General features: G+C 35.1%; 1 protein-coding gene across 3 annotated transcripts in view; it reads left to right on the top strand.

Annotated features, from left to right (window-relative positions):
- The window catches only part of SPESP1 (sperm equatorial segment protein 1), a 64,807-nt gene extending 44,821 nt beyond the window's left edge, over positions 1 to 19,986 (top strand). For 2 of the 3 annotated variants that reach the window (XM_053888911.1, XM_019441649.2), the window contains one exon: positions 18,775 to 19,986. In XM_053888911.1, coding sequence (XP_053744886.1) covers positions 18,775 to 19,793 — 1,019 coding nt within the window. In that variant the 3' untranslated portion in view covers positions 19,794 to 19,986. The remainder of the gene's footprint in view (positions 1 to 18,774) is intronic. The other variant, XR_002077943.2, reaches the window with a different exon arrangement.
- The last annotated feature ends 5,089 nt before the right edge of the window (positions 19,987 to 25,075 follow it).

Genomic DNA, 25,075 nt, shown 5'->3' with positions numbered 1-25,075 from the left:
ATCTTGTTGAGAAGTTTTTACATTCATGTTCATCAGGGATATTAGCCAGTAATTCTTCTTTTTAGAGAGGTCTTTGCCTGGTTTTGGAATCAAGGTAATGCTGGCTTCATAGAATGAGTCTGGAAGCTTTCCTTGCATTTCAATGTTTTGGAATAGTTTGAGCAGAATAGGTATTAACTCTGCTTTAAATGTCTGATAGAATTCCCCTGGGAAGCCATCTGGCCCAGGACTCTTAGTTGTTAGGAGATTTTTGATAACTGATTCAATTTCTTTGCTGGTTATGTGTCCATTCAAATTTTCTATTTCTTCCCGTTTGAGTTTTGGTAATGTGTGAGTATCTAGGAATTTGTCCATTTCTTCCAGATTGTCCAGTTGGCATATAATTTGTCATAGTATTCTCTAATAATTGTTTGTATTTCTGTGGTGTTGGTTGTGATCTCTCCTCTTTCATTCATGGTTTTATCTATTTGGTTTCTCTTTTCTTTTTGAGAAGTCTGGCTAGGGGGTTATCAGTTTTGTTTATTCTTTCAGAAAATGAGCTCTTAGATTCATTGATCTGTTTTTGTTTTTTTTTTTTTAATCTATGTGTATTTCTGCTCTAATCTTTATTATTTTCCTTCTTCTGCTGGCTTTGGGCTTTATTTGCTGCTGCTTTTCTAGCTCCTTTGGGCACACAGTTGGGTTGTGTATTTGGGACCTTTCTTGCTTCTTGAGATAGTCCTGAATTACAATGTATTTCCTCTTAGGATGACTTTGTTGCATCCTAAAGGGTTTGGACTGTCATGTTTTAATTTTCATTTGCTTCCATGTATTTTTAAATTTCTTCTTTAATTTCCTGATTAACCCATTCATTCTTTAATAAGATGTTCTTAACCTTCAAGTATTTGGGGGCTTTCAATTTTTTTTTCTTGTTGCTGATTTCAAGTTTCCTAGTGTTGTGATCTGAAAATATGCATAGTTATGATCTCAATCTTTTTGTACTTGTTGAGGGCTGTTTTGTGACCCAGTATGTGATTTGTTTTGGAGAATGTTCCATGTGCACTTGAGAATGTGTATTCTGCTGCTTTAGGATGAAAAGTTCTGAATATATCTGTTAAGTCCATCTGGTCCAATGTGTCATTCAGAGCCGTTGTTTTCCTTATTGATTTTCTGCCTAGGTGATCTGTCCATTGACGTAAGTGGAGTGTTAAAGTCACCTACAATTATAGTATTATTATCACTAAGTTTGCTTATGTTTGTGATCAATTGATTTATATATTTGGGTGTTTTAAGTTGGGGGCATAAATATTTATAATTGTTAGCTCTTCTTGATGGATAGACCCCTTAATTATGATATAATGCCCTTCTTCGTCTCTTGTTACAGTCTTTGTTTTGAAATCTAGTTTGTCTGATGTAAGTATGGCTGCTCTGGCTTTCTTTGACATCCATTAGCATGAGATGGTTCCCCATCCCCTCACTTTCAGTCTGCAGTTGTTCTCAGGTCTAAAATTAATCTCTTGTAGGCAGCATATTGACAGATCTTGTTTTTTTATCCATTCTGATACCCTGTGTCTTTTGATTGGGGCATTTAGTCCATTTACATTCAGAATGATTATTGAAAGATATGGATTTAGTGCCATTGTGTTACCTGTAGGTTTTGCGTTTGTGGTGATGTCTCTGGTCCTTTGTAGTCTTTGCTGCTTTCCACTCACAGAGTCCCCCTTTGGATCTCTTGCATGGCTGGCTTAGTGGTCATGAACTCCTTTAGTTTTTGTTTGGGAAAGCCTTTATCTATCCTTCTATTCTGAATGACAGCCTTGCTGGATAAATGATTCTTGGATGCATGTTTTTCCTATTCAGCACATTGATTATTTCCTACCACTTCCTTGTGGCCTGCCAAGTTTCAGTGGACAGGTCTCCTACTACCCTTATGTGTCTACCCTTGTAGGTTAAGGACTGTTTGTCCCTAGCTGCTTTCAGAATTCTCTTTATCTTTGTATTTTGTCAGTTTCACTATGATATGTTGTGGGGTTTTTGTTTTTGTTTCATTTTTGTTTTGAAGGGAGTTCTCTGTACCTCTTGGACTTGAATGCCTATTTCCATCCACATATTAGGAAAGTTCTCAGCTATAATTTGTTCAAATAAACCCTCTTCCCCTTCCTCTAGTTCTTCTTCTGGAACTCCTATGATACGGATATTGTTTCGTTTCATGGATTCACTTAGTTCTCCAATTCTCCTCTCATGATCTAGTAATTTCCTTTCCCTCTTGTTTTCAGCTTCATCATTTTCCATGATTTTATCTTCTATTTCACCTATTCTTTCCCCTTCTTCTTCCACCCTTGCTGTCACTGTGTCTAGTTTATTTTGCATCTCAGTTACAACATTTCTTAATTCATCGGGACTAGTTCTTAGGTCTTTGATGTCTATAGCAAGGATTCTCTGGTGCCTTCTATGCTTTTTCAGGCCCAGCTGTTAGTCTTATGACTGTTACTCTAAATTCTTTTTCAGATATATTGTTTATGTGTTTTGAGCAATTCTCTGGCTGTGATTTCTTCTTGAATTTTCTTTTGGGGAGAATTCCTCCATTTTGTCATTTTGGCTAAGTTTCTGTCTTTTGTGTTTTTTAAAAGCTTGTTATGTGACCTGCACCTGAGAGTATTACTATATTAAAAAGTGCTCATACCCTGTCCAGGTCCTGGGACTTCAGGAAGTGTTTTTTGTGTATGTTTCATGCATTCTGTTGTTGAGTTTCGGCTGCTCTATCCCACCTCTGCAGAGCTCTTTACTTGCTTATAGTGGTGGAATGTTTGGAACCTTCAACCCGGTGTGCTTTGATTTGTTTGTTGAAGTAACCCTGGAAAAAGAAAAGGAAAAAAAGTGGAGTGGGGGTGGGGGGAAGCCTGATCCCATAAAAAAAGAAAAATTAAAGGGTAAAAAAGAAGACCAAACAGAATCAAAAAACTGTAAGGCTAAATCCAGAGAAAGAGAAAGGAAAATAAAGAATAACAAGATAGAGAAAAGGTGGAAAAAGTATAGAATAAAAATGCCTGATCAAAAAAATTGTATTTATATATTTATATTTATAATTTATATAAAATAAGAATTGACCAATAAAAAAAAAAAACAGGAAGTATGGGCTTGATTCCAAAAGAAAAAAAAAAAGAGAGAATCTAGAATAATAAGATAAACTAAAATTAAAAAACAAAAACAATTGTCTGTTGGCTGTGCTGGTCTGGAGGAGAGGCTGACTTTGTGTTGGGTCAGTCTTGCTCCAGTAGATAAGCAGTTGCCAGGCACCAAGGGGCAGGGTTTGGTGTAAATTGGTACCACTTCCATTGGGAGCCCACTGTCCTGCTCCCTGAAGTCCCTTCATGTTGGTGTTGAGGAGGAAAATGGCGACACCCAATCTCTCCTCCTCTGACCAGGTGTTGCAAATCATGCCGTTCAGGCAGCCCTCACAGAGTATGGAGGGCAGTCAGCTTGCCCTGTTCCACAGTTCTCCTGTGCCTCTAGGAGCTCAACTGGGATTCAAAATCTGATGTCTTAAATGACCCTGCACTGTGCAGACCCTGTTCTGGAGTAGCACCACTCCGCCCTGCTGATAAAAGGCCTTTGGCTGGCACCTGCAGGGTGTTTTGTCCTTGGGGAGGCAGTAAACCCTCTTCTTACAGTACTCTGGGAAGAGGACTGTTCTCTCCCAGTGTGCCCCTGAGATGGCTACACTCCACTATGCATTCCAGGGCTGGCTCCCTCTTCCCCAGGAGCATGGCAATGGCTTCCAGCTCCGTTTGGAGAAAGTCGCTCACTTATGTACCTCCAAGTTTTAGCTCCAGAGGCTCCATCCTGCCAAGCTGTCTCCCTCCAACTGTGGAGATCTTGATGTCACTCCACATCCATTTCCTAGGTGCTCCGAGTGATCTGACCTCAATACAGCTGTGTTTGAGGGACAAGGAAAATCCTGGTCCCCTTACTTCTCTGCCATCTTAACCCGTCCTGAAATCAAGCTGTTTCCATGGTTTTCCTCTCTTAAAACTTTAGTCTCAAGGAACTGGGTATATTACTGTATAAGATTTTTAATATTAGCATTTTATTATTATCATTACATTTTATTGTAATTTTTGTCATACTGTCACTTCTTAGAAGCATAGAATCTTTTTTCTTTTTTTTTCATTTTTGAGTGTAAGTTTTTTGTGGAAAAAAAATTGTTAGTTAAAACAGTTAATGCATAATACCATTTTAGCTTTACCAATTAGGAAATCTCTCCAGAAACAAATAAAGGTGTAGCCTTTTGGATTTTTATGAACATAGTCATATATATTCGTTCTCTTAAATAGACATTGTAGAAGAAATTATTTGGTTTTTTACACCTCTTAACAATTGGAAGTTTTATGTATACAATTAGATATTTTAATTGATGCTTGATAGTGCATTTGTAAGAACTTGAGACTTCCAAATATTTTAAAAACTCAATTAATTTACAATATATTTGCATAGATAATAGGGCACTAGGTTTTCTTGGGTTTGTTATTCAGTTTCTTTAAAAAAAGAAAAGAAGCCACTTAATTTACATGTTAAAACCATGATTTGCGGTTTAAAATGACTGACTAGAGGTAAAAAAAAAAATCACATTTTTTAATTTCTAAAAATTTGTAATATCTCTGGCCACAAAAACCATAGTTTCTCAGGTGAGACAAGGGAACCAGACCACTCCTAACTCTTTGGTAGAAGAAAAAAATCTTATGAATTATACTGTCATATCCATAATCTTAAATTTAAGAAATTTTATGTTAATTTTGTCTCAGTTTAAAGTAATAAAATTTATGGCATGATGAAACTAGGAAATATAGCTTGGTTTATAGAATGTGTTCAATTAGTTACATTACAGTGAAAATAGCATTTATTGATAAGATTAAATTTTATAAACTATTCTTTAAAAATGATATTTTTGTTTTATCTTTGTGTTAATGTCCAGTAACTATAATGCAAAACAGAGTTATAAGCATGACATTTTAAATTCATAATATACATACAATGAGGTACACAAATCACAGGCCTGAACTAAGTGATAAAATATTACTAGCCTAGACTAGTTTACAAGTATTATATTTTAATACTTGCAATTATTTAAAATCTTGCATAGGAATTTAAGTGACTGGAATTTTCTAAATTACTTACACTTACAAAACTGGGTTTCTCCAGAAAGAACTTATGTAGAGAGAAAGATTATTCATGTAACTACATGAATCATTAGGTTAACCAAATAAGATTCTTGAATATGACAGCTCAAACTGTTTACATTTTTCATCCATCTCATAAAGTGTACTAAAAAAGAACAAGCTTTTTTTAAACTCTAGTACTGTAATGCTGTACTAAGAAAAAATTGTCAGTTAAAACATTAAAATTAAGCAATTAGAACAGAGAATATATCAGACAGTGGTGTATTTAACAAGAAAACGGTTTTTAAAATTATACAAAACCCCAAACAAGATAATTTGACCATTCATTAGTTGGAGTGGAATGTAGTCCGATTATACAAAAGCAATTGTAATGTTTAACCTTGTTATTCATTAGTATTTTTATGGTAAGTTTTAATATTAATAAATTGTTATTGACAGAACCAATAATTATGTCAGTTTTAATCAAGATTTCCAGCTAAAAGTAATAGTTGTATGGCTTATTATATTATAAAAAGGAATGCAATTATAATTTAGATAGGGGGTTTAAAATTCAGGTTGGTGTGCCTTAATGTTAAAACTCAGCTGGAAAAGATCAGTAAAAATGAATGTCTGTTCATGTATATTTTTTAGTTCTGTTGACTAAAATGGCTTGATAACAATATCACTTCTTAATGTTAGTCTTGATATGTACCTCTAGCCCTCAGATTTTTATCTCTAATATTGTTTTCCATGAAAAGAAACTAGGATTCCTTGAAAGGATAGCTGATTTTCATCTTTAGGAAAATAAAGTCTAGACTTGAGGGGTAAGGATGAGAGTGGGGTAGAAGATGGGAGGGAGGCAGGCAGCAGTAACTACCAGAGAACAAACAAGGATACTTAAAAAATTCAGAGGTTCCCTCAAAAGGATACAAGAGACAGCTTACAGTGGCTCCAGCTGACTAAGTTGTGACTATTTGAGCATAAAAAAACAAAATGATAGTTTAAAACTGTTAAAAAAAATCTAAGAGTCATAATGAAACTCAAAAGTGTGAGAACTACTTTTTACTACCTAATATTTTACTCAGGTGAAGTTTATTCAAATATTTAAAAATACTGTTTACGTTTCATTTTATTTATGTGCCCAAGACAGGCAAAAGTGTTTCCTTACACAAAACTAATACAAGTCAATGCTTTACAAGATCTTACTTTCTTCCTGTAAAATATTTGTGGACAGACTCATGATTCTTTTGCTACTACCCACCCCCATAGGCTACCCACCAACAGGATTCACATATTAGAAGATATACTACCATATTGTTTCGGAAGTTAATGAAATGTATTAAGATGGTCCATGCACATGAAGGTGCTCTCTCAACTGATCCTGATAGGTATATCACAACAGGATAAAGAAAACTTGATGCCAAAGTCAAGTGACCTTTTAAATGTGCTTAAAATACGTAGAATTATGGGGCACCTGGGTGGCTCAGTCAGGCATTCAACTCTGGATTTCAGCTCAGGTCTTGATCTCACAGTTTGTGAGTTCAAGCCCCACATTGGTCTCTGTGCTGACGGCGTGAAGCCTCCATGGAATTCTCTATCTCCCTCTCTCTTTACCCCTTCCTAGCTCACATGCACACTCTCTCTTTCAAAAATAAATCAACATTTAAAAAGTAATAAAAAATAGAGAATCGTGCTTTTTCTTTACATTTGTTTGCTTTTTGATGGGTTTAGTAGTTGTTGCTGGTGGCTACTTTAACTTCTCTCCTTGCCCTTCATGGTTCTTAAAAAGAATGGAGTGGATGAAAACATCCCCAAAGACAATGTTAGAAGCCAAGAACTGACACACTAGGCCTAATAATCTTGCTCTGAAAATTTCATTTGTACCATTTAGTCATAGAAGATGAAATGAACAATAAATTGTGTTGCTTACACTTCAGATGAAAAATACCCAATTTTTTAGATTCTTGGCTTTGTGTCTTCATTAAATAAGGACTTAACAATGTATAAAAGGCATTTCAATAAAAATTTAAATGTTGATCAAATATAATAATATATTATGATCCTATTTATATAAGTATGTATAATCTTGAATTCTGTTAAAAAATCTATCAGATGGAGGGGTGCCTGGGTGGCTCAGTTGTTAAGCATCCGACTTTGGCTCAGGTCATAATCTCACTGTTCCCGAGTTCGAGCCCCATATCAGGCTCTGTGCTGACAACTCAGAGCCTGGAGGTGTTTCAGATTCTGTGTTTCCATCTCTCTCTGCCCTTCCCCTGTTCATGCTCTGTCTCTCTCTTTCTCTCTCTCAAAAATAAATAAACATTAAAAAATTAAAAAAAAAATCTATTAGATGGCAGTACTCCCCAAATTGATCTACAGATTTGACACAATCCATTTCACAATCTGGCTTGCTTTTTTTGCAGAAATGAACAAGCTGATACTAAAATTCATATGGAATTGGAAGGGACCCAGAGTAGCCATAACAATCCCGAAAAAGAACAAAGTTCAAGGATTCACACTTCCTGATTTCAAAATTTACTATTACAACTGCAGTAATCAAGACAGTGTAGTACTGGCATAAGAATAGACATATAGGTGACAAATTTAATTCAGAGTCCAGAAAGGACCTTTTACATTAATAATGGTCAGTTGCTTTTCAACAAGGATACCAAGACAATTCAGTGGGGAAAAGAATAGCCTTTTCAGCAAATGGTGCTGGGATAACAGCCAAAGGAATGAAGTTGGACTCTTGCCTCAGGCTATATACAAAAGTTAATTCAAGCTAGATCATAGATCTAAATGTAAAAACTAAAACTATAGAACTCTTAGATGAAAATGTAGGTGTAGGTCTTTGTGCCCTTGGATTTGGCAATGGTTTTTTAAGATGTGATATCAAAAGCACAAGTAGCAACAACAAAATAGATAAATTGAACTACATCAAAATTAAAAACTTTTGTGCTGCAAACGATAACCTTAAGAAAATGAAAATACAACTAACAGAGTAGGAGAAAATACTTTCAACTCATATATATGCTAAAGGACTTGTCTCCAGAATATATAACGAATTCTTGCAACTCAATAATAAAAAGACAACCCAATTAAAAAATGGGTAAAATATCATCAGAATACAGATTTATCCAAAGAAGATATATAGGTGGCCAACAGGCATGTGAAAAGATGTCCAATATCATTAGCCGTTAGAAAAATATAAGTCAAAACTCAATGGGATATGACTTAACACTCACAAGGATGGCTGTAATCAAAAGAACAGAGGATGATCTGGAGAAATTGAACCCCTTATATATTGTTGGTGGGAATGCAGCTGCTTTGGCAGTTCTTCGAAGCTTAAACATAGTATCACTATATGACCTAGTAATTCCATTCCTAGACATATGTACAAGAGAAATGAAAACATACATCCACACAAAAGCTTGTATGTGAACATAGCAGCATTACCCATTGTCACTAAAAAGTAGAAAGAAGCCAAATGAGCAGCAACTGATGAATTCATAAATTGTGGTATATGCATACAATGGAATATTATTTGGCCATAAAAAGGAATGAAATACTGATGTGTGCTCCCAAATGGATGAGTCTAGAAAACATTATGCTAAGTGAAAGAAGCCAGTCATAAAAGAATGCATATTATATAATTTCACTTATATTAAACACCAAGAATAGGCAAATCCATAGAGAAAGAAAGTAAACTTGTGGTTGCCTAGGGCTGAGGGAAATGGGGAATGGGCATATTTGGGGGATGATGAAAATGTTTTAATGGTTATGGTTGCACAACTGTGACTATACTAAACACCACTGAATTGTATACTTCAAAATATGTAAAAGATAAGTTGTGAAGGAATTTTATTCCTAGTAACCCTTAGGGATTTTTAATCCCTAAGATTGTAATTTACTTAAAATTATGTCAATTCAATGTTACCTTAGAGATTGATAAAATGAATTAAAAGGGGATTAATAGAACTTAAACAAATTTAGTTAAATTTATGTGATCTAAATTTATTCTAGGCCATTTAGTAAGGGCCAGTTTAAGGAAGTGCAGGAAGTTTCTGAAAATTGTAGCTATTTAACTACAATATTTATGATACTGTTGACAAACTTCAGACTTAGAAATTTAGAAAAATATAATTGAAGCTGTATCTTTTATTGTTGTAAAAAAGTGCCTCCTTTGCCTAAAATAAGAGGACTTTTTTTAATGTCCAGATTTTCTCCCTAATAATAATTGGACTGTTAGCTAAAAACCAAAACCAAACTAACAAAAACAAACCAAAAGACAGTCTTTAGACCAGCAGATTTATTTTAAACATAACATGATGTTTAGTTTTCCTCTATAGCATTCTTCTATAGAACTGTTTTAACCTGTTATTATTTCTTTAAGATAAATCACTGGAGGTACAATTAATTTATATACTTACCAGCATTTGGTTCATTTATTCAAGCATTCATTTGACAAATGCTTTTTGACTGTCTGCTATGGCTGTAGGCTCTGGGTATAACAGGATATAGAGAACAAAGTAGACATGGTCACAGCTTTCAAAGAGTTTTCAATATGTAGTAGTTAACAGACATTAAATTTAGATAGTTAAGATGATCTTAAATTCTATAAAGAAAAGATCAGTGTGCTAGAGAGAGACTGATGAAGGATCTGGGATTCATAAAGGAGGTATTGAAGTTACTTTTGTTACTAAGGAAGTAACTATACATACACATGCCAATCCTAGGTTTTATTGTTTTTAAAAAATTTTATCTCCCTGACTGGCAAAATAAAGATTGTTTTCAACGTGCATTTCTTTTATGAACAGTGAACTATAGCAACTTTTCATGCTAATGGGCTTTTTATTCGTTATACTCTCTTCTTCCTTCTTTAAGTGGCCATTCTAGGAGAAGGAATATGTGTTTTGAATATATTATTTGTTGATTGAAGTTTTATATTTCATTGCTTATTTTAAGTCATGATTTTATTATTTTCCTCAAAATAAACTCAAAAGTAACTTATTTTTGCTTCTGTGTGAAGTGAATGGATCCTTTTTGCATCATTGACTGTCAGTTCCTATGTATACTTTGTAGTACCAAAACATATCTAATTTGGATCAGTTTTAGACATTTTTCCAAAGAAGACATACAGATGGGCAACAGACACATGAAAAGATGCTCATCATCACTTATCACAGGGAAATGCAAATCAAAACTACAATGAGATATCACCTCACACCTGTCAGAATGGATAAAATCAACACAAGAAACAACAGGTGTTGGTGAGGATGTGGCGAAAGGAAAACCCTCTTGCACGATTGTGGGAATGCAAACTGATGCAGCCGCTGTGGAAAACTGTGGAGGTTCTTCAAAAAGTTAAAAATATAATCCAGCAATTGCACTATTAGGTATTTACCCAAAGAGTACAAAAATATGAATTCAAAGGGATACATGCACCTCAATGCTTATAGCAGCATTATCTACAATAGCCAAACTATGGAAATAGTCCAACTGTCCGTCAATTGATGAATGTATAAAGAAGATGTATAAAGAAGAAGATGTATAAAGAAGAATGTATATACATATATATGTATATATATACACACAATGGAATATTGTTCAGCCATAAAAAGGAATGAAATCTTGCCATTTGCAATGATGTGGATGGAGCTAAACAGTATCACGCTAAGAGAAATAAGTCAGAGAAAGACAGATACTGTATGATTTTGTTCATATGTGGAATTTAGGAAACAAAACAAGCAAGTGGAAAAAAGAGAGAATGGGAAACCAAGAAACAGAGTCTTAACCATATAGAAACAAAATGATGGTTACCAGAGGGGAGGTGGATGGGGGAGAGGGGATGGGTGAAATAGGTGATGGGGATTAAAGAGTACACTCGTTATGATGAGCGCCAGGTATTGATTCTATGGAAGTGTTGAATCACTATATTGTACACCTGAAACGAATATTATACTGTATGTAACTAACTGGAATTAATTAATTAATTTATTTATTTATTGAAAGAGGGAGAGGACATATTCAAGGAGGGGAGGGGCAGAGGTAGGAGAGAGAGAGAGAGAGAGAGAGAGAGAGAGAGAGAGTGAGTCCCAAGCAGGCTCCATGCCCAGCTCAGGGGCCTGATGCTGAGCTTGATCCCATGACCATGAGATAGTGACCTGAGTTGAAATCAAGAGTCTGACTCCCAACCAACTGAGCCATCCAGGCACCCTGTTAACTAGCTGGAATTTAAATAAAAATAGAACAAAATAAAAATTAAAAAAAAGTAAAAAATTTTGGGATCAGTTCAAATATTTCCAAGTACATCTTAATATATGAATGGGGTGTATTTTTGTCCAGTTGACAGTAGAGCAAAATTCTGTATATTTTACTTATGTATTGACTGTATTTTCATATTTACATGTATTTTAAAAGAAAGTTGTAATCCTCCAGGATAATTTTATTATCATACTTCTACTTTGCCAGCATCCTTGTATCATGTTTTTATGACAACATTGTGTAGTTATTATGTGTACCTGCTTTGAAAGAAGGCAGCCTGTTTGAATGCCATTCTTCCCACCTACAAATTGAATATAATCTTAGGCAAATTGCTTGTCCTTTCTCAGTATCCTCCTTTTCCTCTTTATAAAAACATTGCTCACATTCAGAGCCCTCAGTGTAGTGCCAGGCACGTAGTAATCCCTCAGTCAGTCAGAGCTATTATGGTCTTTCAATCACTGTCTTGCAACTTTGCCCTTCAGATGGTGCCACTTTTGTTCCCTGCAGTTGTTTTACCATTTTGTTTAGTTTCCTATTATTCCTGTCATGTGACTCATTCTCCCTGTACTATTTCAAGAAAAGAAGTGCAGATAGTCTCAAGCACAGCTGTGACATCCATATCTATGATTCATGTTAAACTGTAAACCTGCTTTGCAGGGAGCCATCCTGCTTACTAGAGGCACTGGAAAGCAGCATTATGATTTCTCAAGGTGGGAGAGGTTCTTACTTGTCCTCATTTGGAGACATTGCCCTGTTTAGCTGGAACATTACCTGGAGACATTGCTCTGTTTGGCTGGAACATTGACTGGTAAAGAGAGAGGGGGATATTATAAAGCGTGCCAGGGTAAACTACAAGTATCCAAAGTACAAAAACTCAACTTCTAGCAGAGTAGTCTGGTCTTTGTAAGAATTTGAATTTTGTTCATCTTTCTCATAACTTCTGAAGAAAGAGGAAAAGCGGGTTTTCATAGTGGCCAGGACCATTTGTAGGGATATTGGAGTCTTGACTATCTTTTACTACCTTGCTTGCAAATATCTGTATAAAGATCAAATTGATTTGCAAGAGCAGTCCTGATTAGTAGAACTATGAAGTCACTATGAAGTATGTAGATTTTTTAGTGGGACAAAAGTAGGAGGTGGGAAGTGTGTGGGAGTGGATGGATTTAACAACAGAACAATATGGAGACAAAAGGTACATGAAGAAGGGAAGAAAAGCAAGGTAGAAAGTAGGGTGCTGTATCGTTCAGCAGCCATGAACAGGCTTTTTAATGTTGCCTAAGTAATAGTGTAAAGGGATAATGAGTACTTCAGTTTTTTTTAGGAATCCACTAGCAGTAAGGATGTCCTTTTTCAGTCCTTTGACAATCTACTTCACCTAATAGTAACTTGGGTGTCCTGTTTACTACTTTGAGAAGGGACAAGCTAAATGATTAAAAATGGAGTGTTTAGCAGCCTACCATCTAATGGCAATGTCTTTTTAAAAGCACTTAGGCCTTTGTTGGCTGCAGATTTTAGATTTGTATGTGAATAGTGGCCCAGAATTCAAAATTTTCCAAAGCATATATTAAAAAAATTCGTTATGGAAAAATTTAAATATATACACAAGTAGAAATAATGGTATAATAAATCTCCATATATCTATAACCAGACTCAACTACTAACCCATAATTAATCTTGTTTTATTGATATTCCTTTCCCTCTCATCTTCCTGGTCCCTCTCTCTAACTTCTCAGATTTGAATTTTTTAGAAGCAAATTCCAAACATCATATAATTTCATTAGTGAATATTTCAATATGAAGACTAAATATAAGTACTTAAACACAATAACAATGTTAGTTTCACACCTAAAAAGATAATAATTCCTGAGTATTATCAGATATCTGGCCAATGTTCAAACTTTCCTGATTTTCTCTCTTCAATTTTGTTTGGATGAATTGGGATTCAAATAAGATTCATACATGTAATTCATTGATATGTCTTTTAATTCCATTTTAATGTATATTCTTCTTTCATCTCTGTTTTTCTCCTTGCAATGTAATTGTTAGGAAATTGGATCATATGTCCTATAGTTTCCCACAGTCTAGATTTTCCTGATTATATCCCTATGGCATAGTTTATATCTTCCTTTGTTTGTTGTCCCATGGATTTTCAGTATATTGTTAGTTAGACCTAGAAAAATCGTTAGATTCAGGTTTTGACTGTTTTTGCAAGACTGCTTCATCGGTGGTATTGTATTCTTTCATCAGGAAATAGATAATATCTGATTTTGTATCTTTTGGGGGGTATAAACAATCACTGATATTAATAATCATTGCAAAATGTCATATTCTAAGTGGCTTCTTCATTTATTAGCTAGAATAAGTTTATAAATTGAAAGCTTCCCTCACTTTGAGCTATTTTTCCATATACAGTTGGGTCTGTTTCTATCTTTTCTGTTCTGTTCCATTTATCTGAATATTCATGTGCAGTGCTATACTAGATTTATAACAGAGGCTTTATAATATAATTTCATGTCTATTGGGTCTATCTAGCCCCCATTTTTTTGGGCTATTCTCACTCAGTTTTCCTTCCTGATGAACTTTAAAATCCATTTTTCTAACTCCAGGAAATAGTGATATTTTGTTAGAATCATATTAAATGTATACCTTAACAGAGAGAACATGACATCTGAGCATCTTTATGATGTTGAATCTTTTTGTCTAAGAACATGGTATATCTTTCCACTTGCTAAAGCTTGCATTATGTCTTTCAGAAGATTTTATTATATTCCTATATCAGTTTTCTGTGGCTGCTATATTACAAATTACCATAAACTTGGTGTCTCAAAATAGCAGAAATTTATTCTCTCACAGTTTTAGAGGCCATAAGTCTAAAATCAGTTTCACTGAGCCAAAATCAAGGTGTAAGGCAGAGCTGTGTTCCCTCTGCAAGCTCTAAGAGATTTTTTAAATGTTTATTTATCTTTTTGAGAGAGAGAGAGAGAGAGAGAGAGAGTGAGTGTTAGCAGGGGAGGGGCAGAGAGAGAGGGAGACACAGAATCCAAAGCAGGCTCCAGGCTCCAAGCTGACAGCAGAGAGCCTGATGCGGGCTTGAACCCACGAACCGTGAGATCATGACCTGAGCTGAAGTCAGATGCTTAACTGACTGAGCCACTCAGGTGCCCCAAGAGATAATATTTTAATTGGCTCTTCTAGCTTCTGGTAGCTGCCAGCATTCTGTGTTTTATGGCCATTTCACTCTATTCTCTGCTTCCTCCTCTATATTACCCTCTTCTTCTTCTGGGTATCAGATCTCTGTCTCTCTCTTATAAAAACATTTGTGATTGGATGTAGAGTTCACCCAGATAATCTAGGATAATCCCCTGTCAAGATCCTTAACTTAATCATATCTGCAAAGACCTTTTTTTCTTATAAGGTAACATTTACAGGTTCCAGAGATGAGGACCTGACCTCTGCATGCCTATATTCAGCCTAATAGAATTACTCCTATAGTTTTGGGCATGTTTTTTTAAATTTATGATTAGATATTTTCTTTCATTATTTGTTATCAAAATAGCATCTTCTTTCTCATCTTTTAACTGGTTTATATTTGTATATCGATTTTCAGAGATTGATTTTATAACTTGCTACTTTACTAAATTCTCTTAGTCCTTGTAGGAGCTTTTCAATGAATTCTTTTGTGTTGTCTGGAAGTATTATTATATCGTTTACACATAAAGATAGTTTAACCTTTTTCTTCCCAATTCTCATGCTTCCAATTATTTTTGTTGTCTAATTACTAATAACCTCCAACACGATGTTAAGTGGTAATGGAAATCTTAGTATCCTGATCTTGTTTCTGTCTTTAGTGGGAAAGGGTCTAAGGTTTTTTATAGATAGGATCCAAGACATATTTTTAATGTTTTTTTTTTTTAAGGATTTAAATTTATATTTTAAGATGAGAAATGTCAGGAGTTATCTTTATAGAACTTTTAAAGTGTTTTCAAGTATCTGTTTGGTTCCAGGTAGATACAGTATCTTAATTTTATAGTTAAGTAAATGTTCAGAGAAATTAAGTAATTATCTAAGGTCATGATGTTAGAAAGTGGTACCCACAGGACAAAAATCAAAAAAAATTTTTCACTGCAGTAGGCTACCTATTACTTTAATATTTTCCTCCAGGAAAACTATAGATTCAGGACAATGATTTACATACCCATGAGAATACATAAATAAGTTATTTTCCCTTTTAAAATGTGAGTTTTACTGGTTTACTATATTAAGTGATTGGGTGTGTGTGCTTGTGTGTTTTTAGAGTAAGATACTATATACGGAGAAGGCTAGTCCTCTTTAATGACCAACTCTGGTCCCATTTCCTCTCCTCAGAATCAATGTAGTATAAACCCTGACAGTTGTAGTATTTTTCTTTTTTGTAATGCAAAGGCCAGACTTAAGCTTTGATTGTAGAGGCATCTATTTCAAAGAGCCATCCATTTCAAAGACTGCTATCTTGAATAAACACATTGCCAGCAGGCCACCCTGGTTCATTTATTTTAGAGATCTTAATTGATTTTGATAACTGACCTTTTGGGCTACTTGTTTTTTCCTTTCCTGTGCTTCAAATTCATGGTCTTAATGTTTTAAATTCGATAAAGAGTGAACCCTAGGGTCCCCACATTTGACCCCAACAAAAAAAGAACCCCTGTCCCATTTGCACTCTCCACCCCTACCACCCTCTCTCTGGTACTTTCTAGGGTGCTCTCTCCCTCCCTCTCTTTCTTTCTCTTTCTCCACCCCGTCCACCCCGTCCTCCTCCCCCAGTGTGGCCCCAGGTGTGCTATGCAATTTCAAGATCTTGTAAGTAATAAACTTTTTTCCCCCCAAATTTCCTGATGGTTGTTGCTGAAGGGTGTTTTGCAATTATAGTAAGAACCACAAGGGTCAGTCCAGTGGTCACATTGGTTTGGAAAGGGGACTCTTCTGTGGAAACAGCTGCCCCCACCCCACAATGGCCAAGCCCAGGTGAGTACCACCAGGCATTTCTAGCTGGTAGTCTTACTATAGGTAGGCTGAGACTGACACAAAATAGGCAATAGCTCACAAGAGTTAGGTATGTTAACCTTCTAGTTCCTTTTTAAAAATCCACAATTCACGGACAAAAATGTTTGATACTGTGTCAGTGATTTTAAGAAAATTATTACAAGGTTTGGGGCACCTGGATGGCTCAGTTGGCTAAGGGACAGACTCCTGATCTCAGCTCAGGTCTTGATCTCAGGGTTGTGAGTTCAAGCCCTGCGTTGGGCTCCACACTGGGTGTGGACCTACTTAAAATATATATATAAATATTACAAGGTCATTATCAAAATCTACCTCCTCTTTTTTCCTCACCCATCATCATCATATGGATCTTGAAGTATGCAAGGCTTTTCTAAGCATAACATGAAACACAGAATCTACTTTTAGAGTCAGATCTCCAGACAAGTCTGGTATCTTTCCACTGTCTCTGCCTCACTAAAATGTTCTTATTAAGAAATTTTTAAAATTGAGAAATAAGCTTTCAATTTTGGTTAAATATCCATCTGGTCTCTCTAAGTTGCAACAGAAGAGTTAAGGAAGAGAGGAAAAACATGTAAATATAAAGCTTTTTTTTTTTTTTTTTTTTTTACTGTTTTGTGCTTGCCGAAGTGCTGAATAGAAGTGCCTTCTGAACAGAAAGTTTGTTATTTCATTTTGCCTGAAGAGGGAGGGTTTAGGTATGAGTTATGCATGACAGTTTGGTAAAAAGTGACTTACTTTCTTCAATTAAGCCATTTATATATATGATAGTGGCAAAATGATTTCAAAATGACATGTATAAAATCCCAGCACTTAAAATTAAAAGCTGTTTTAAGAAAAGGGGAGTTGAGCAGAATTTCAGAATATCTTATTCAATTATCTTTTTTGTTTTCCATGTTGGAAATGAGAAGCTTCATCAACCACTCAGATGCTGCAAAATACCAGTATAAATAGAACTGCCATTTTTGAACTAGAGTGTATTATACTAAGTGAAATAAGTCAGTCAGAGAAAGACAAATACCGTAATTTCACTCATGTGTGGAATTTAAGAAACAAAACAGATGATCATAGGGGAAGGGAAGGAAAAATAAGATAAAAACAGAGAGAGAGGCAAACCATAAGACTCTTAAATACAGAGAGCAAACTGAGGGTTGCTGGAGGAGAGGTGGGTGGGGGGATGGGCTAAATGGGTGATGGGCATTAAGGAGGGCACTTGTTGGGATGAGCACTGGGCGTTATATGTAAGTGATGAATCACTGGGTTCTACTCCTGAAACTAATACTACACTGTATATTAATTACCTTGAATTAAAAAAAAACCAAAAACTGCCATTTTGTGTTAAGAGTGAAATGTTGATGGTTTAGAGCAGGAATTGGCAAACGTTTTCTGTGAAGGGCCAGATAGTAAGTATTTTCAGTATTTGTATACCATATGGTCTCTATTGCAACTACTCAATTCTATTGTTGCAACCCAAAGCAGCCATGATAATACATAAACAAATGGACGAGACTGGCTGGATTACAAGAAAACTTGATTTATAAAAACAGTTAGGTGGATATGACCCACAGGCTGTAGTTAGAGCTTTGCTGGGTTGAGGGCAGTTGGATACTGGTAAATGTTCGACAAATGATTTTTTGGAGAGACTAGTAAACCCAGATTTATAGCATTTGCCCATTTATATGATGTAAATACTCCCACCATTGTTGGTTTCAAGCTATGTATTTGACATTACTGAACAGGGACATAGAAAGAGATATAGAGTAGTACACTATTGCAAGCATTTCTGCCATACAGCTATGCAAGATGTAAATAACCTCAAGACCATAGATAATAGTAAAATGACATAAAAATAAGAAGTGATGAATTTTGAATATTTATTACCTTTATTTCTGATTCAATATATCTAATTGCAAATTAAAATAATTTTTAAGAGTGTCTATGTTTAACATTTGGCTTACAAAATTCCTAAAAATTTAATAATTGGCTCTAGTGAGCCAGTATGAGGCAATTCCAACACACCACTTCTAGAGATTATAATCAGGAATTTTGTTTTAATAAACTGCCTACAGAATCATAAGTTATATGGGAGGTAGGAGCGAAAAAATATAGAGAATTGTGTTAATACGCAACTTTTACACTAACCTTGTTCATCTGTTTAACAATCTGAAAAAATAATTTTGTTTATATAAGTGAGAGTTGACTGAGTCAAAAGTGCTTTATTTCTTGGTTCTTTATCTCAACTTTTAAGTGATAATATATGAAGTAAATTTAGGTCAGTAGATTCCGTCAATATGTCAATATGTAATACTAAGTGTTACCATTTGATTTTTTTCCCCTTAAGGTATAACTGTGACGCCTGATGAAGAACAAAACTTAAATCATTATGTAGAAGTTTTACAGAACCTAATACTAAGTGTTCCTACTAGGGAGCCAGGTCGTGAGGAAAAATCAAAGTCTCCAAATAATGCTCATTCTATAGGACCAAAGTTATCAAGATTTAAGGAGATAATTACACATGGAGACACTTCAACTGAAAATGATGTTTTAATGAATCCTGTCAGTGAAGAAACCACAACTTCTCCTACTGGAGGCTTCACAATGCCAGGAAGGAAGGAAAAATCTACTGAAAGTACAGCATTCTGGTCAATTAAACCAAATAATGTTTCGGTTGTTTTACATGCCGATGAACCTTATATTATTAAAGAGCCAGAGCCAGAGCCAGATTCAGAAGTAAGATCCACCGAGGCGCCAAAGCCATTGCCAAATGTTACTAAATCATCCACAAGTCCAGATGTCACCCCTTTAAGTAGGAGCACTGACATGGATACTGTCACAGAACCAGAAGATGTTCCTCAGCTCTCAGGCGAATATACAGTGGGAACACTTGAAACAATAACATTTGGAAGACACCCACAGATTTTGAATAATGAAGACATTTTGAAAAAAATTTCAGATATTAGTTCACAGGTGCGGCAGGCACCTCTTGTTGAAAGCCTCAAGCCAGAATACAGAGAGGACATTCGAGCCTCTAGAGAGCACCTAAAACGAAGCCTTGCTTTAGCAGAAGCAGCAGAACATAAATTACAAAAAATGTATAGATCCCAGTTCTTACCACTTGGCCGAAGCAGTAGTGAAATTGATGACATTGAAACTGTAATTAACATGCTGTACAATTCTAGGTCTAAATTATCTGAATATTTGGATATTAAATATGTTCCACCAGAGATGAGAGAAAAGGCTACTACAGTCTTCAATGCATTGAAAAAAATATTATGTGTAAGTCAACTAGAAACTCAAAACCTTATTAGGAAGTTATTAAACAATAATATAAAAATGTTGCACCTACTTGATATTCCATGACAAAAATTGATTGAAACAAACTATGCATTCACTTCACAGAAGAAATAAGCACATTAGTGATTCACGAGTTGTATAACAAAATATTTTCTACTGTTCAATGTGCCAACATCTCTACATGTCATATGTTCTAAAATATTCTCATGTGCACTAAAGCCTAATAATTTAAAATAAAATTTTGGTTCAGGAGTTCGTAGTTTTTTTTCCTCGTTAATTAACTTAAAAAATTATGAAGATCCTTAAAATGTTTAAGCTTTGATTTTACTTGAATAGATTAAATTCACTTGTTTTATTGAAAGTCAAGAGACTGTGTGCAATCTGTATGTAGCCTGTTTTAAATAATTGAATATAAATGTAAGATTTTAGTACATATGGTCTTTATTACTCTTTCAGAGAAACTGAGAGTTTTCAGTCTGAATAGCAAAGTTGGAACTTGAATCAGAACTTTTATTTGTATATATGTCTGCCTCCTTTCAAAGGTGGATGGTATATGAAGATACAACCCTTTTTCTTTGTTATTAAGTACTTCTGGAATATCAGTGAGTGACTGTAATTTGGGTTTATAATGTAGTCATTCTCACTTCCTCCTTTTGTTTGTTTCTATACATTTATATTGAAGCTTTGCAAATCTTTTGTTCGGAGTATGACTAATGAAATTAAGGTTAATTGTGTAGTATCATGATCATGGGGCAAGTAATTCTCTTTCATGATTTGATCGGTATTCTATTTAAATTCATTTATTCATTCACCGAGCCAGTAGTTTTAGCTTACTGGAGGCTTATTGACCTCCTACACATAGGTGCAGGACAAAATGCTAGGCTTTGGGGATATAGTAAGACCTAGTTCCTTCTCTCTTTGAGAAAGACAGATGTTAAATAAATGACTTCAATAATTTTTAAATTTCAGTTGTGACCAATCAGTAAGAATCTGTGAGAAATTTGACCTCACCTAGACCAAAATAATGGGAAAGCTACCCTGAGAAAGTAGCATTTAAGGTGAGATCTGAAGGATTAAGGTGTGTGTAGAGAGAAGGAGGCATTCCAAGCAGAGGCAACAACAGGTGTGATGCTCTGAGTTGGGAATGAGTATGGCAAGTTCAAGAAGTAACGAGTGTAGAAAGGTAGGCAGAACATCTCAAGATGGAGCTGGTCAGGTACACAGGGTTGGAGTAGATCCTGTGAGGCTTTAAAGCGTGTACTGACGATGTCAGCTCTTATCCTATGATCAGTGAGGAGCATTTGTGGACTTTAAGCAAAGGATGAGGTATGATCAAATTTGTGTGAAAAAAAAAAAAAAACACTCTGGCTGTAGTTTTGAAGGTAGACAGAAGTAGAGGTGCACTATGCAAAGGCCAAATTTAGCTTGGACTAGTTCGAAAGAAGTGTTAGTTTAGAGGTAGGAATCAACAGTATTTGGTGATTGCATGGATATGGAGACTGAGAGAGTAGCAGGGATCAAAAAGAATTCCTACCCAAAAGACCACACGGATTTTGTTTCACAACAACACTCTTCACTGGATTTTTTTGTTTATTTATTTTGTGCGTGTGTGTGTGTTGCTTATTTTAAAAAATAATTTTACTTTAGAAGATTTCAAACATGTGAAAAGTCAGCAGATTAACGTAATAAACCTATGTGACTGTCATCCGGTTTCAACAATGATCTGCTAACGACCAGTCCTGTTTCACCCAAACCCCCACCGTTTCTCCTCTTTCCTACTTAATGTTGAATTAAATCCCAGATACTTTTCATTTCATTTGTAAATATGACAGTATGAAGCTCTTTAAGTTTAAAAAAAAAAAACTACCACAATTTCATCACACATACAAATTTAATGATTCTTTAGCATCATCAAATACCCAGTCAATGTTCAAATTTCCAACTAATAATTTTTAAATTTAGAATTTGTATGAATCAAGATCAAATAAAGTTCACACACTGAGATTGGTTGATATGACTCGTAAGTCTTTTAATCTTTCCCCCTTGAAACTTATTTGTCAAAGCAATTGGTCATTTGACCTATAGTTTTACACCTGTGGATTTTGCCGATTGTATCCCCATGATGCCATTTATATGTTTTCCTGTCTTCTGTATCTTCTGTAAATTGATAGTTGAGCCTGTCAGACTTTATCAGACTCAGGTTTGTCTCTTTTTTTGTCAAGATAGTGTAGTATTCTTCCATCTGGTTGTGTTTGCTTTTGTATTTATAGAGCAGCCTTTGATAATCATTATCTAGATAGATTATTGATCAGTGTTGCAAAATGGACGTATCATCCCTTCCTTATTAGCTGGAATATGTCTGTAATGAGAAACTTCCTCTCTATTAGTTGATTCCCTAGGGGTCTGGGATATATTGGAAAGACATAAAATCTTTCTTTGTTTAACAGTTTTCAAAATAATTTAGTTCATAGAATCCTCTAATGGTGACCTGTTTTTTAAAATTAGAACTTTATTGGGGCTCCTGCGTGGCTCAGTCGTTTGAAAGCGTCCCACTTTGGCTCAGGTCATGGTCTCACGGGTTCGTGGGTTTGAGCCCCATGTCCGGCTCTGTGCTGACAGCTCAGAGCCTGGAGCCTGCTTCCGATTCCGTGTTTCCCTCTCTCTCTGTCCCCTCCCCCACTTGCACTCTGTCTTTCTCTCTCTCTCAAAAATAAATAGACATTAAAAATTTTTTTAATTAGATCTTTATTCTTGTGGAACAATTGTAGTCTTACAGAGAAATTGATGGGAAAATACAGAGTTCCTAAATACCTCCCTCTAGTCTACCATAGTTTCCTGTATTATTTACATCTTAGTGTGGTACATTTTTTACAAGTGATGAACAAATATTGATACATTATTATTAACTGAAGGTCCATAGTTTACATTAAGGTTCACTCTTTGTGTTGTACATTCTATGGGTTTTGACAAATGTATAATAACATGTATCCACCATTACAGTATCATACACAGTAGTTTGCCCTAAAAATTCCCTGTGCTTCACCTATTCATCCCTCTCTCTTCCTCCCCCATCCCTCCAAACTCTGGTAAAACTGATATTTTTACTCTCTCTATAGGTTTGTCTTTTCTGGAATGTCATGTAGTTAGAATCTTATAGAATATAGCCTTTTAAGATTGGCTTCACTTAACGATATGCATTTAAAATCCCTCCATGTCTTTATGTGGCTTAACAGCTTTCTTTTAGTGCTAATATTCCATTGTATGGATGTACCACAGTTTATACATTCACCTATTGAAAGACAGCTTGGTTACTGTCAAGTTTTGGCAATTATGAATACTGCTATAAACATCTGTGTGCAGGTTTTTAAGTAGACATAAATTTCAATTATGCCAGTTTTTTTTTTTCATATCTTTGAACATGCAAAGTTAGCAAACTTTTATATTTTGGCCAATCTGATAGATGAAAAGTGTTACCTAGTTGTTGCTTTAATGTATATTTCTTTAATTATGAGTGAGGTTGGGCATTTTTTAAAAATTTTTATTTCTGAAAATGGCTTGCTCATGTTTATTTCTCTACTGGTTTGCTTTTCCTTAGTGATACATACAATCTTTTTGTGTAACAAGGGAATTGGAATTTTGTGTCATATTTTTACAGCTATTTTGTCTAGTTTACTATTTGTATTTTGATATTTCCATGTATAAATTGAAAATATTTATAAATTCAAATTTATATATTTTTTTCCTTTGGGTGCCTTTATGTTTTGTGTTTTGTGTCACCTTTCCTTCTCTGAGATTTTACAAAATTCCTCTTTTTTATTCTAGTGTTTTAATAGTTTTACTTTTTAAAAAATGAACTTTATTTTTTAGAGCAGTTTTAGGCAAATTAAGCAGAAAGTGCAGGGATTTCCCATATATACTCACACATGTATAGCCTCTCTCATTATCAACATCCCCCACTGAAGTGGTATATTTGTTACAATTGCTAAATCTACATTGTTGTATCATTATAACTCGAAGTCTGTATTTTAAATTAGTGTTCACCCTTGGTGGTATATTCTGTAAGTTTGGCCAAATGTATAGTGATATTTTTCCACCATTATAGTGTCATAAAGAGTAGTTTCACTGCCCTAAAAATCCTCTCTGCGCTGCCTATTCATCCCTCCCTCCCATCAACCCCTGGCAACCACGGATCTTTTTCCTGTTTCCATAGTTTTGCCTTTTCTAGAACATCACGTAGTTGGACTCATACAGTATATAGCTTTTTCACATTGGCTTCTGTCACTTAACAATACACATTTAAGATTTTTTTGTGTCTTTTCATGGCTTAATAGCTCTCTGAATAATATTCCGTCATCTGGATGTACCATAGTCTATTTATCCACTTACCAGTAAAGGACATTTTGGCTGCTTCCAAGTTTTGGCAATTATGAGTAAAGCTGCTATAAATAACCATAAGCAGGTATTTGTATGGACATAAGTTTTCAATTCCTTTGAGCTAATACCAAGGAGCACAATTGTGTTGTGGGGTTGTATGACAAGAGCATTTTTAGGTTTGTAGAAACCATGAAACTGCCTTCCAAAGAGGCTGTACCATTTATCATTCCCACCAGCAATGAATGAGAGTTCCTGTTGCTCCACATCCTCACCAGCATTTGGCGTTGTCAGTGTTTTGGGTTTTCATCATTGTAATAGGTGTGTAGTGCTCTCATTGTTGTGACCTATTATTTTTTAATTAAAATTTTTATTTTTTGATAACTATAAACATGCAGCTGTAAGAAATAATATGAAGAGATCTAGTTAATGAGCTCTTTACTCATTCCATCCAATGGTAATATCTTTTAACACGATGGTAAAATATCACAACCAAGATAAATATGTTGGTATAAGATACATTAACCATTCCATGAGGATCTCTTATGTTACCCTTTTATAGCTACACCAACTCCCCTCCTGCTTTCACACCCCCCTAACCACAGGTAACCACTATTATCTGCCCCATTTCCATAATTTTATCATTTCAAGAATATTACATAAGTAGAATCATACAGTATATTGTATACTTTTGAGATTGACTTTTTTCACTTGGCTTAATTCTCTGGAGATTTATCAGGGTGTTGCACCTTATCAATCCCTTCCCTTTTACTTGAGTCATGCCGCACACTTTGTTTAACCATTTACCTGTTTAACAGCCTCTGGGTTATTTCCAGGTTTGGGCTATCACAGAACTCGTGTAAACATTCATTTACAGGGTCTTTGGGTGGACATAAGTTTTCATTTCTCCGGGATAAATGCCCAGGAATGAAATTTCTGTGATATGTGGTAGTTACATATTCAGTTTTATAAGAAAC

The sequence above is a fragment of the Panthera pardus genome, unplaced genomic scaffold (assembly GCF_024362965.1).
Source record: "Panthera pardus isolate Hobbes unplaced genomic scaffold, ASM2436296v1 HiC_scaffold_24, whole genome shotgun sequence".
Taxonomy (NCBI): Eukaryota; Metazoa; Chordata; class Mammalia; order Carnivora; family Felidae; genus Panthera; species Panthera pardus.
This window is presented reverse-complemented; position numbering and strand designations above follow the sequence as displayed.